Consider the following 12,774-nt stretch of genomic DNA (forward strand, 5'->3'; position numbering starts at 1 on the left):
AACTAAAGAAAGGTACACATTTTGGATTGATGGCAATAGTGGTGACTACAGCCCAGACTTAAGCATTTTTCGTAAACAGCCGAAACGTGTGACCAGTGCCCTGTACCTGTTAGATCAGAGCAACTCGCTGAGCATCGCTCCTCTTCGCCGTTTTCCACCACACGGTGGCCCTGTGCCTTTTCCTCTCGACGCTCCTCCTTGCCTCCGACCAAGCGAGGCTCAGCCTGCCTCCTCCCCTCTATTCCATTCCTCGTCCAGAGTCTGACAGAGCCATATAGAGCCGACACCGTCTTCCACTCGTCAACCCCAGTGCGAAGAAGATGATGGTCGGGGGCTGGTGCGCTCGCAGGCTGGCCCGCCGCTCGCGGTCCGCCCTGATAGCGGCTCTCACCGTGCTGCTGGTGCAGACGCTGATAGTGTGGAACTTCAGCAGCCTCGACTCGGGCGAGGAGAGGGAAAACGCGGGCTCGAACGCGAGGGAGAAGAGAGACCGGGTCGCGGGCAGCAAAGCCGCCAGCAGCAGCAGCGAGTATTTCAAACGCGGGGCTCCACAGCAGCACTATCCTCCGCAAGGGAAAGGCACCGTTCGACACATACAGCAGCCGGTAAGACAAGACATGATCAACATCATCACTGATGATGTTAGATCAGTGGTTTTCAAAATGTTTCCACACCAAGGTCCATTATTTATTCGGCATTTGAGCCACGGACCACCGTTTGATGGGATTCAGCCTCTCAGACTCAGAGGCTGGATAAGATTTGGTCCACAATTCCATGTTGTGTTGATGTTGGTGCCATAGGAGATGACAGGCTTTGATCAAAATAATCAATTCCTCTACGTTCTCTAAGTGTGTAGACTTCTGGTAAATTGAGTAATGCAGAGCTGTCATTTTACTCTTGAGAGATTGCCATTGTAAAATGGGTTGGTTTCATTTTACATTCCTTGCGCTTGTGCTTTTTGTTGTCACCTGGATGTTGTCTGTGACTGTCTTGAGGGAGAGAAACAAGAAGATCTAGCCGTTCTAAAGCTAGAAAGACTCTTTCATTGGGGGATCTGGGAAGCAGGGCATCCTTGGGAAACGCTCTCTCTCATGAGGACAGGGGCCACGTTGTGCCGTTTCAATGAAAGCTTTCCATTGCACACCTCGTTTAAAATGCCATGGTCGGGTGTGAAACCCAAACTCGGTACAGTTGACTCCACAGCAAATCCTTTCATAAGGTTGTTGGCAGTGCGAGGCAGCTTTTCGGGGCAGGCTAGTAATTTGACCGGGCTCATTTGATCATTTACACTTAAGTCTCAGAACCCGACACCACTGTGTTCCCAAATGTCAATTTGATTTGAAATGCCTGACCGAATTTGCTGACAGGCTGTGGCAGCCTATATCATAACCTACAGTAGGTAGGTTAATTAGGCTGTGAAAACAAACACCATCAGGTAGCCTGCAGTTAGAACGCATATGGCACACTTAATGACCACATTTGGTTTCACGATGAAAAGCAAATAGGCCCAGGCAGCTTAATATTCAAACTGCAAAACTGCCCTAATTGATCATAAGTGAACACTTAGCTGAAAAGCTTGATTCTACAAATAAATGAGCATGTTGTAGCCCTATACACAGATTTGAAGTTGAATATTGCACATGTAGACCTATGCCAAACAGTAGCATGGGCTACTGTCATTGGTAGGTGGTTCTACATTAGAGACATATTATGGTTTTAATTGAGAATGGTTCAGTTGTTATATACACTGTAGGCTAGGCCTACGCATAAGTGATCAAGAACGTGTCCCTGGAGACCATGCAACGTATTGTGCGTAATTTCCCACGTTAGGTGGGCTAGTTAACAAACTCTATGGTTATTCGTAAGCCACTACGCTGCCAGTTAGCATTGTTTGTCTTTCCTACTGTGGTCTATATGACACTGACTCTAGGCGACTTCGCATACAGGATGAGCCGCTCGCTGCACGGACGCACATCATCATCTGTCTCCTACGGTGATTTCAGTGTGACTCACTCAATCCATCTAGCGGGTGGAATCCTTCGTCCCGCTTGCACGCGCCTTCGGGGCATCATCATCGCAATGCAATGTGTGTTGGGAAAGTCATTCCAAGGACAGGTCCAATTTGAAGTTTTCCATGTACCAGCTTGACTTGTGGCCTTCGGCTTTATTAGGTTAATTTCAGAGTGAGGAGAATGTTTATATTTGAATCACCATTCAGGCCCATGTGCCATAGGCCATTTCGTTTGCACAACACAGCTCCCCATAATGAAGCAAATAATCAATTAACGACTGCAGTGGACATAGCCTATAGTGATTTGTCCAGGCAGAAATCCTTTACTTTAAAAAAAAAAGAACAGTGTGTCGGCTCCCGTGACCTTTTTCCATCCCTGCCCATAAGGCGCTTCTTTGCATAATATGCCACTCTGCCAGTCTGCATGCCTGCTGTCTGCCTGTCAGACTGCCGACACGCTTCCTGCATTCCTGTAGCCCCTGGACCCTCACACTCAACTAGCACCCCTTAGCCACATAATTCCCTCCACCGGTTAATCTCTGGGTTTTCATTCTCCTAGTGTGTGTGTGTGTGTGTGTGTGTGTGTGTGTGTGTGTGTGTGTGTGTGTGTGTGGGTGTGTGTGTGTGTGTGTGTGTGTGCGTGTGTCGTGCGTGTGTCGTGCGTGCGTGCGTGCGTGCGTGCGTGCTCAGGGATGTGCAGAGAAGAGGCTGGGGCTGAAATTTCTAAAAGGGCCTTTTGTTGGAACTATCAAAAATAGCAGACCTCCAAGCTCACAACATGTCGCGCTGCGACGCGTTGTGAGCCTGGAGGTCGGCTATTTTTGATACCACACTGAACTAAGCATAATCAAGTCAATACTGGAGATGTGGCTTAACGGCATGGATTTCTACACAGAGAGGGCAAAACATAAGATGCTGCATTCAAGTTTAGGAGAGTTTGGACAAGGCAATTCTCTTGAATACTGCCTTCAGGTATGGCATGGAAAGAGGGCATTTGCATCCCTTTCACCATAGTAAAAACTGCATTCATGGTCTAGAGAGGGCACTTTTTACAGACGGATAAAAAGGCAGGGGCTCAAGCCCTCTTTGATGTCTACTGTATGTGTGCACGTGCCAGTGTGTGCCTTTGTGAAAGAGAGGGAGAGAGAGAGAGAGCATGGGAGAGAGAAATAGAGAATGATTCTGTACCTCACCTACTCACTCTACCTACCGGTAAATACTTGTGTCCTGTAGGTTCCTATCGATGCTTGGTAGATAGAGAGAGGGGCAACGGGGGCATCAGCATCAAAACGTAGCCAGAAGCTGCATGACAATAAAAGAATTACATCAGAGAAGTTATATTAGATTGAACTATATTAGGCATGCCGCATGACCGTGGTTTTATCATCAAAGCAGCTATTAGTGATTCTGCGTTTGCTGTGGGGGAAAATGTTCTGAAGAATGAAGAGGCCGGACTGGTTGTTGGCTTCTCAAGTGTAATTTCAAAGAGGGCGTTTAATCAAATCATTTTTCATTATTGGTGTTTTCTTTATTATTATTATTACATTTCATCTTATATCTGTCTTACAGTAGCTTTCTACAGAATGAGTGAATATATGTGTCACTTTAATTAGTCCATCGCCGCTACAAACATATTTATGTTCTTGTTAATTAGTCTGTCATTTTCTGATTTATTGCAGACAATAATGTTGTGTTACTTAAAAAAATATCATACATTACATAATAAGTGCTTATTACACTCATTAAATCTTCAGTGTTCATTTATCCAAGAGTTAAATTGACACTGAGGAATTTACTGTGTATGTTTGGCTATTAGATGCATATGGAATATGGTTAATGCTTCACACAAATAAATCTATCTCCCGCCGGCAGCATAGAGAGCAAAGCAATGCAGAAAGCCTCACCTCAGGATTCAGTCTCTCCTCTCTACAGTTCTTAGTCATCAACATTCTTTCTGAACTTCAGCAGTAGTAAACTCCGTGCTGGCGGATATGACTTAAAGGTGATATTACAGTATTTATTGGACAAACAGAGTTCACTGATGCACCTCCATATAATATATAACATTTTGTTATTTGCTATTTACCTAAACCGGACTGGAATTATAGGCCTTCTGGAGTGGTTAAAGTGGAAGTAACAGGAGAGAGAGAAAGAGAGAGAGAGACAGACAGAGACAGAGACAGAGACAGAGAGATTTTTAGAGATGATTTTTGGGACATTACATCTTCCCGTTCCACTTGGTTGGAAGACACAAGCGTGGGTGCTTATTAAGGTTGGCTATTAGAATAATGTGGAAAATGGTTCACACAAAAACAAAAAACTACCTCCGCAGCATTGAGAGCAAAGTAACGCAGAACGCCACCACCTCATGCTTCCATCTCTCCTCTACGGCATTTTCTTTCCATATGCAGTAAGTATTTGGGGTCTTGTTTCATGATGTTAAATGACATGTTCCTTTGCTTACAGTAAACCCTCTAGTCCTCTAGTGAGGACCTGAGTTGCAATTTGGACCGCTTATTTCTATCAATTTCGTCACCAAATGTAGCCTATCTACAAGCTCACATTGCGTGGCAACACATTGTGCTTGTAGATCTGATATTTTGCGTGAATATTCCCTCCAGAATAGGGATACTGGTGGTTAAGAGGAACCGATTCATTCCCTATAGTGCGGGCAGGCCTTTAACAACTGGCTTTTAAATTGTAGTCATGTACCAGCAGGGCTAATGTTCGATGCATCTGTTTTGCATTTAGGAGCTTTGCTGAAATCCATTGTTGCTGCCAGCCTATTCTCCTTCATAGCCTCTTCCTCCTTCACATCCTCCTCCACAATACCAACAACCACACTCTGATTCATACCACTGTTGTCTCTGATCACAGTGCTGAATCACACACACACACACACATACACATACACATACATACACACGCGCACGCACGCACGCAGCACGCGCGCGCGCGCACACACACACACACACACACACACACACACACACACACACACACACACAAACCAAAGGCAGCCACAAGTACTCCGCTCATGACAATCACAGTATGCTTCACGAGACAAAGGGAAAATGCATAGGGTTCAGTAATAGTGCCCTTGTGTGTAGGCATGGTAGAACATTTCTAGAAAGCAATATATTATAATACCATCTCTCATTGTACTTCTGTGAAAATTACTGGCTCATATGGTATCTCTGTCACAGTCATTCTTCCTTCTCAGTGCCAGCCTGCATGTGCCAGTTTGTTTCTTGCCAGTGATAGTTTTTGCATCACTGCAAAAACCAATTTGACCACATTTTAGCTGTTGGCATTGGGAATTGGCACATGCAGAAAGAAAATGGTCTTATAGTGTGAGCTATTATGGTTTGAGCATATCTTTGAACATCCATAATTACAGTGTAGGGGGAAACCAGAAACGGACAGTATGATTTAGATTTCCATATTTCCAAACCATTACATCACTAAAGGCTTATGCTGTCTGTATCCCAGTGATGACGGAAAAGTGAGATATGACATCATACATTATCCATCCGTCTGTCTTTAAGGGTTGACCACTTTAGCCATGTCATTATTCTAGGCAAACATTCGCTAAAATAGGTACATTCAGCAAAGAATAGGCAAACATTCGACCAAAATAGCAAGTCTACAAGCTCTCACAACACCAAAATAGGTTATCATTCAATGAAAATAGGCAAACATCCAGCAAAAAGAGAAGAGCTACAAGTTCACAATGTATGGTGTGGTTGTACATTGTCTATTAGTAAAGGGTTTAAGTGGTTATTGCTTTTATTTGTGTAATAAAGCATTTGCATAGAGGCATACGGAATATGGTCTGATAGACAGACCTAAGTAAGTCTACTCTGCAGACTTGAAAGGGCTGGACTGAAAAGTCAATACTCTTTGAAGTTGAAATGTAATTTGTAAATGTGGCAGCATCTTTCTTCAAATCCACCAAAGGGAAACTAGTATTTAATGCACACCATGACATGTTATACTGTGTTGAAATACTCATAGAATTGCAACGCAGCCTCCCTACTTCTATAATACCATATGGATATAGAATCCTGAAACTTCATGGTATGTGCATTTCAGTCTGTTTATTGTGGCTTTAGGTATCCATAGCAGCCCAAAGAACACACCGCGTCTTGTTTCCGTTGCTAGTCTGGACTCTACGCTATCACCGGGCACCACCCTGCTAAGCACTACTTCTAGCACAGGTGCTAAATGCGGGGCTCTCTGGTGTGGTTCGCATATATAATCTCACAGTTTGGGTAGAGGCAGCGTCTCTCTTTTGTCTGCCTCTTTGGTGGATTTCTGTATAGGGAAAATGGGCGTTCATTAGGTGGCAGTCTGCCGGAAGAAAAAATATGTCTAATGGGAAGAATCAAACCTGCCAGAGTGGCTCACACAAACGTGTCAATCACTGTGTGTAAGAGGAGGAGATGCATACAGAGTGGCTTCCATTATCATTTTTATAACTAATAGGATAACTTCATAATGCAGTTAATAGAATACACCCAGTGTTCTCTTTTAATGGAACTTTTCATGCTATGAAGGCTGGAATTCATTACGAAGATAGTTTCATATCCATAAGTCGCTGTGTGAGACAAGTTGCTGTCGGGTGGAAACCTTGTAAGCCCCAAATTGTTCCAATGCGATACGAGGCGTTTTTGAGCTATTTCACTCTAAGTCTGGCATTATTTTGCGGGGGAGCGGGGAGGACATTAGAAGTTGAAATATGGAGATATGAGGTTTCTGCCTGACGATATATGCATATGCAAATACACACACGTGTACATTCACCCACATGTGTACTGTACACACGTTCACATGCTCTACTGGAGAGGCACCTTAACAGCTGCTGTAGACAAGCTCAGTCCTCTGAATCACTGGGCTGCAGCCCGATGAGATGCTGTGTGTGCTCTGCACAGCCCAAAAAAAGAAAAGAAAAACACACACACACACACACACACACACACACACACACACACACACACACACACACACACACACACACACACGCACGCACACACACATGCACACACACGCAGGTACAGTACCCCAACACTGAGATACACACAATGTGACTCCAAATTGGCAGGTCGAATAAACATACGGTAGATCTGTTTGCTGCAGATAGAATGTGTGCGCGTGTGGCATGCATGCTTATATGCACGTGTACTCGCGAGTCGTGCATGTGTCTTGTGTGAAGGCATCGTGTGTGTGTGTGTGTGTGTGTGTGTGTGTATGCATGTGTGTACTCGCCTCGACGCCTCATTTGCAAATCAAAGATCAGAGCCCACTGTTTATCTTTCTCCCTGTCAGTTCCTCTCAAACAAATTGGGTTATTATGCCAATTAGTCCCGAGTTCCCCCAGTGTCCCTGTCCCGCATATCCCCACCGGGCCGTCACACACCCAGGCCCCGCATGCCTCTCCTGCCTCTGTGCTCCCCAGACAGCATGCCCACACTGTAGTGGTTTACAGGGGTGTCGCACCAAATGCTGGGCCCTGGGTACAAGGATTCACTTCAATTATTTTGTGCTTTAACTGTTGAAAAATAGCAGAGCTCACAGGTGAATCATGGTGATGTTAACCTGGTGAAAAATACTATGCCTAAACCTAAACCTAACACTAACCCTAACCACAGTAAAACTATGCCTAAACCTAACCCTAAAACCTAACCCTAACCTCAGTAAAACTATGCCTAAACCTAACTCTAAAACCTAACCCTAACTAAATTCGGACTATGAGATGTAGGACAATGAGATTTCGGACTTATGGGCAGTCCCCGCTCAGAGTGCCACGCTGTGAGCTTGTAGATCTGCTATTTTTTAAATATCGTGAAAACGTGCAAGTCTTGTCTGAATATTTCAAATCCTTCAAAGGTTCTTTTAAAAAATCTATGTTTCTATGTCGGTGGTGCTCAAACATTTTCATGTGAAGGACCCCTAAAATGATATGTATTTGGCCACGGAACCCCATCTCAAAATATTTAGTTCCAGGGACCCCCCAGAAGCAACATTTGAGTTGCAAATGTTCGCTTAAAAAATACATAATATTCATGTATTCAAAGATTTGCACACCTTTTCATGACTTTTCAAAAACAGCAGATCTACAAGCTTGCAGCGCGGCACTCGTGCCGCACTGTGAGCTTGTATATCTGATATTTTTCAATAGCTAAAGTATCAAAGAATTAAGGCCCCTCCACCTTGGGCCCTAGTAACTCAGTCCCACTCCCCCCCCCCCCCTTGTGACGCCCCTGGTGATATAAGAAACATTACACCCACCAACCCCGGCCCACACCCAGCCCCGCAACATCCTCCAGCACTGTTACAGATGGTTACGTTTCCCCAACGTGTTAATAACACATCATCCACATGAATAAAGCTATATAATACCTAGCATTACCAATAATCCCATAGGTAATAGGCTTAGCAGACAGGGAATGGGAGGGAGGGGGGCTTACTATGGGAACTAAATTAGTTTAATCTAAATTCTGCACAGCATGCATGTTGTTGATATGATATATTCAGTTCAGGAACATTAGTTCAGCAACATTGTCCAACACACATGCATGCACAAGCACATACATGATGCAAACACAAAGTTCGCACGCGCGTATACATCCACGCACACGCACACACACACACACACACACACACACACACACACACACACACACACACACACACACACACACACACACACACACACACACACACACACACACACACACACCATCCATTTGAGAGATCTGGAGGTTGGGCATATGGAGGGGTGACTAGAACACTCTGTTTGTGTTTACCAGTCCAAGGTTATCTCTTTAAATAGATCTATTTGCCATAGATGCAGATCCCAATAATGGCTTACTGTATGTGGAGGGGCAATGAGCTGTAGAGGAGCTTTCTTTCTGTCTTGGCATGGCTGATTTAACAATATGCAGCCACATGTACATTTTCAGTATTCTTGTTCAATAAATGCAGACGTTCAGATGTTGTCATTTTGATTGCAGGGGGAATTGTATGCTGTTCTTTTAGAAGAAGTGAGTGTGATTATTGTTGATTGGGTTGTCTACAACGTAATGAGAAGCAACATACTGTAATCTCAATCATAGATCTTACACTCAACTTGTAGCAGATATTCCATGACATTCTTTCATTTTTATATTTGAGTCACAGCGTGTTTGAAGGACCTGGTCGCATGATGAATAGACAATTGTACAAGTACAAGTACAGACAATTGTATTCAATATAGCATGTCTTTGCCTCTGAACCGCACTGGTTCACCAAGTTCATCCACTTGACACCATGGTCATCAAAAAAGAAAAAGAAAAAAGACATGCAGTGGTTTACCCACTCCAGGGAAATCACGGCAACACTGCCACATTGTCATGTAACAACCACAGGAAACAAATGCACATGAAGTCACAATCACACTCATGCAGACTAATGACATTGAGCATGAGTCATTGCATAGCTATCGCCTCCTTGACATGCCATACAGTAATCCTCTCATATTGTGTTATCCTAATAAGACAGGGGAGTTTGTGGCAGAGAGAGAGAGAGAGAGAAAGGAGCGCATGGCAGCGTGGTAAAGAAGACCCGCGGCGACTGGCTGGAGGGAGATGGGGGTGACTGGCCCGTCAGGGAAAGCTTTTGTCCCCGTAACTCCATAGAGCCAGAGGAGAGCTACTACCAGCAGTGCATTTCTTGTTCTCTTATTTCCGCTTACCGCTGGAAAACATGTCTCCCTCTGCGATTAAGAGAGTCAAAACGAGGGAGAGGGACCAAAAAAGATAGAGACACATAAAGAGAGAGAGAGAGAGAGAGAAATACACGAAGGACGGAAGAAGCTGAAAAGAGGAAGAAATGTGTGTGTGCTGTGGGGAGGGGTACAGAAGTGTCTCATCGTCTCTACAAATCCACCAGCGTCTCAAATCCCAGCTTAATCCTCAGGGGGACCAGGTTGGGTTTGAAGGCTCGTTAGCGTAGCTTGGAGCGAGCTGGCGAAGACGGTGTGGTTGTGGAGCCTGTCCCTGGAAACTATCCGGAGAGACAGAATACCCTGTACACACAGGGGCGTCACACCAAATTCTGGTCCCTGGGTACAAGGATTCACTGCGGGCCCCCCATGAATGTTAACTATTGAAAAATAGCAGATATACAAGCTCACAGCGCGGCACCGAGTGCCGCGCTGCGAGCTTGTAGATCTGCTATTTTTGAAAAATCGTGAAATTGTGTGCAAGAAACCTATGTCAAGGACCCCCAAGATGATATGTATTTGGCCACGGACCCCGATCTCAAAATATTTCGTTCCAGGGACCCCCAGAGAAGCAAAATTTTAGAAAGTTAGAAATGTTACAAAGATTTTCACACATTTTCACAACTTTTCAAAAATAGCAGATCTACAAGCTTGCAGCGCGGCACTCGGTGCCGCGCTGTGAGCTTGTATATCTGCTATTTTTCAATAGATAAAGTTATTAGGGCTCCTCCACCTTGGGGCCCCAGTAACTCAGTCCCACTTTCCTACCCCTTGTGACGCCCCTGTGTACACATACGGGGATCAGCTGTAATTTTACCCTCTGTTTGTGACGTTTACAATTCAGGAGGAAGGGAACCCAACCCCAAGACACCAATTAGGCTGGTCTTCATCAGACAGCTCTGCAGCAGGAATGTTCATCCAGGGTTTTGGACAAACCTGCCCACACAGCCTGCACTGCCCGTCTTAGTGGCACAGCAAACCTTGTCTGGTACCTCAAAGATTATTTGTTATATTGATTTATTTTGCGTAGGATTTGGCGTTCCGTTTTGTGAAATCTGCAAAAGTAATCTTTATAAATGGACACGAGAACATTTACTGGAAAAAGAAATTGGACTTAAGCTGGTTGCACACTGCACTGCGTGTTTTCGTTGCGTTTTGGAAATCCGAAATCCAAAAGCCAGGGAGAGAGAGAGGAAAGAGAGAGAGAGAGAGAGCAAGGGACTCGGTGCAACAGTTGCAAAAATCTGAAAAAATCAACCCTGGTCCGAAAATAAATACGAAACCGGCGGCATGTGTGCAAACTTGATTGACATAACGTGAGGTTAATTTTTTTATTCACACGCTCCGAAATTCACTCCGATATTCGGCCTGAAAAACGCAGCAGTGTGCAAAGACCTTTATATCCAGAAAATCAAATGCCAAGAAAATCCCAGTCCAGGAATCATACTCTAGTCCATACAAATTAAACTCCTGAGTGTTAATTACAGAAAATGTTAGGGTATGGGTCCATACAGTAATAATCATTTGCACCTTCAGAAATAAATGTATGTATGCAGTGTCCTCATAGCTTTACTTTAAATGGCATGCCAAAAGCTACATTGGATCCTTGGCTTATGCCAACCATGGTCTGAAGCAAGGGCTATATTTTACAATTTCTTTCTGTATGTGTGCATGTGTGGTTTGAGGCAATCCCATCTTAGCCTAAGATAGGAGTGTTTGAAGCTACCTTTAAAAGAAATCTGTCGTGAGGTTTTACTGTCCGCCACATGGCTTTTAAAAGGTGTTACTCTGGCCTTAGATGATTTAAAACCCCAACTAGATTCCAGAATGATCTGAAGCACATGCTGTGATACAGAAAAGTTTGTTTGTCTCAAAGAGTTGAGGTTCAGGCCATGATCAAGGTCATGTTTAATTTCCAATAGCCCTCAGGGCTACTGAGTCACAGGGGCAATCTATTTCAGCAGAGAAGCTGAATGCACATCTGCCTCGGGGCAAGGATCACATGGGATGCACAGAGGCAAGTCAGAGTCAGGACCTCTGAGTTAGATACACACACGCACGCACGCACGCGCACGCACGCACACACACACACACACACACACACACACACACACACACACACACACACACACACACACACACACACACACACACACACACACACACACACACACGCTCATACAAACACTACTGCATCACTGGAATATCTCTCGTCTTTAGCATTCATGTTAAAGCATCAGGTCCAGTCAGTGTGCTCACCACCGCTAGCAGAGAGAGCTTATCTGCATCGCCAAGCAGCCGCTCTCTCCATCAAGAGTGCATTCAGATCCTTCCCGCCTGCCGCCTCTCCACACAGACTGCTAAGCTCCCACCCCCACCCCTCCAGAAGGTACTTTATCATTAAAGCTCAATGGTACATACAGCACATGTACGCGTGTGCGCGCACTCTACTCTCGCCCGCTCACACACACAAAAATCACGAAAAATTATTTCTGAGCTTTGCTAACCCCAACCACCCCCCTCTTCCTCCTCCCCCCCACCGTCTCCCTCCCGCGTCTCAAGCAGGGATAGCTCGCCACGGCGCCGAGTCGTTCAGTAGGTCCTCCAGCGCGCTACAGGCCTCCTAAATCAGCCTCAATTAGGAGCCCTGCGGAGGGGCCCAGGCACTGCACTGCCGGAGAGGAGAAATTGCGCCGTAATTGAGCCGCATGATAATGACACGTTCCTCTCTCTGATTTCCAACTGGCGGCGGATCATCAACACCCTCCTCATCACCGCCGCGCCGTCACATCAGTGGCGCTCTGCAGACACTTCCAGGCGACGACGGCAGCGCTGCTAGAATTGCTGCACTTTTTTTGCCCGACACGCGCACACACACGCACACGCACACACTACTACCACTCTTTGGTTTTCTCTCTCTCGTCTTCTTCTGTTGCTCCTTCCTCATTTGTGTATCTCTCCTCCAGGGACGTGCAGAGAGTGTTAGAGAGGCAGGGGC

At 45.2% G+C, this 12,774-nt stretch overlaps 1 protein-coding gene across 1 annotated transcript in view; it reads left to right on the top strand.

Moving 5' to 3' along the window:
• Nucleotides 1-323: 323 nt before the first annotated feature.
• Nucleotides 324-12,774, top strand: part of xylt1 (xylosyltransferase I) — a gene marked incomplete at both ends in the record, with an annotated part of 120,375 nt that continues 107,924 nt past the window's right edge. The window contains one exon of the mRNA XM_080721676.1: nt 324-605. Coding sequence (XP_080577802.1) covers nt 324-605 — 282 coding nt within the window. The remainder of the gene's footprint in view (nt 606-12,774) is intronic.

The sequence above is a fragment of the Nannobrachium achirus genome (genome assembly GCF_963921795.1).
Source record: "Nannobrachium achirus genome assembly, chromosome: 3".
Classification (NCBI taxonomy): domain Eukaryota; kingdom Metazoa; phylum Chordata; class Actinopteri; order Myctophiformes; family Myctophidae; genus Nannobrachium; species Nannobrachium achirus.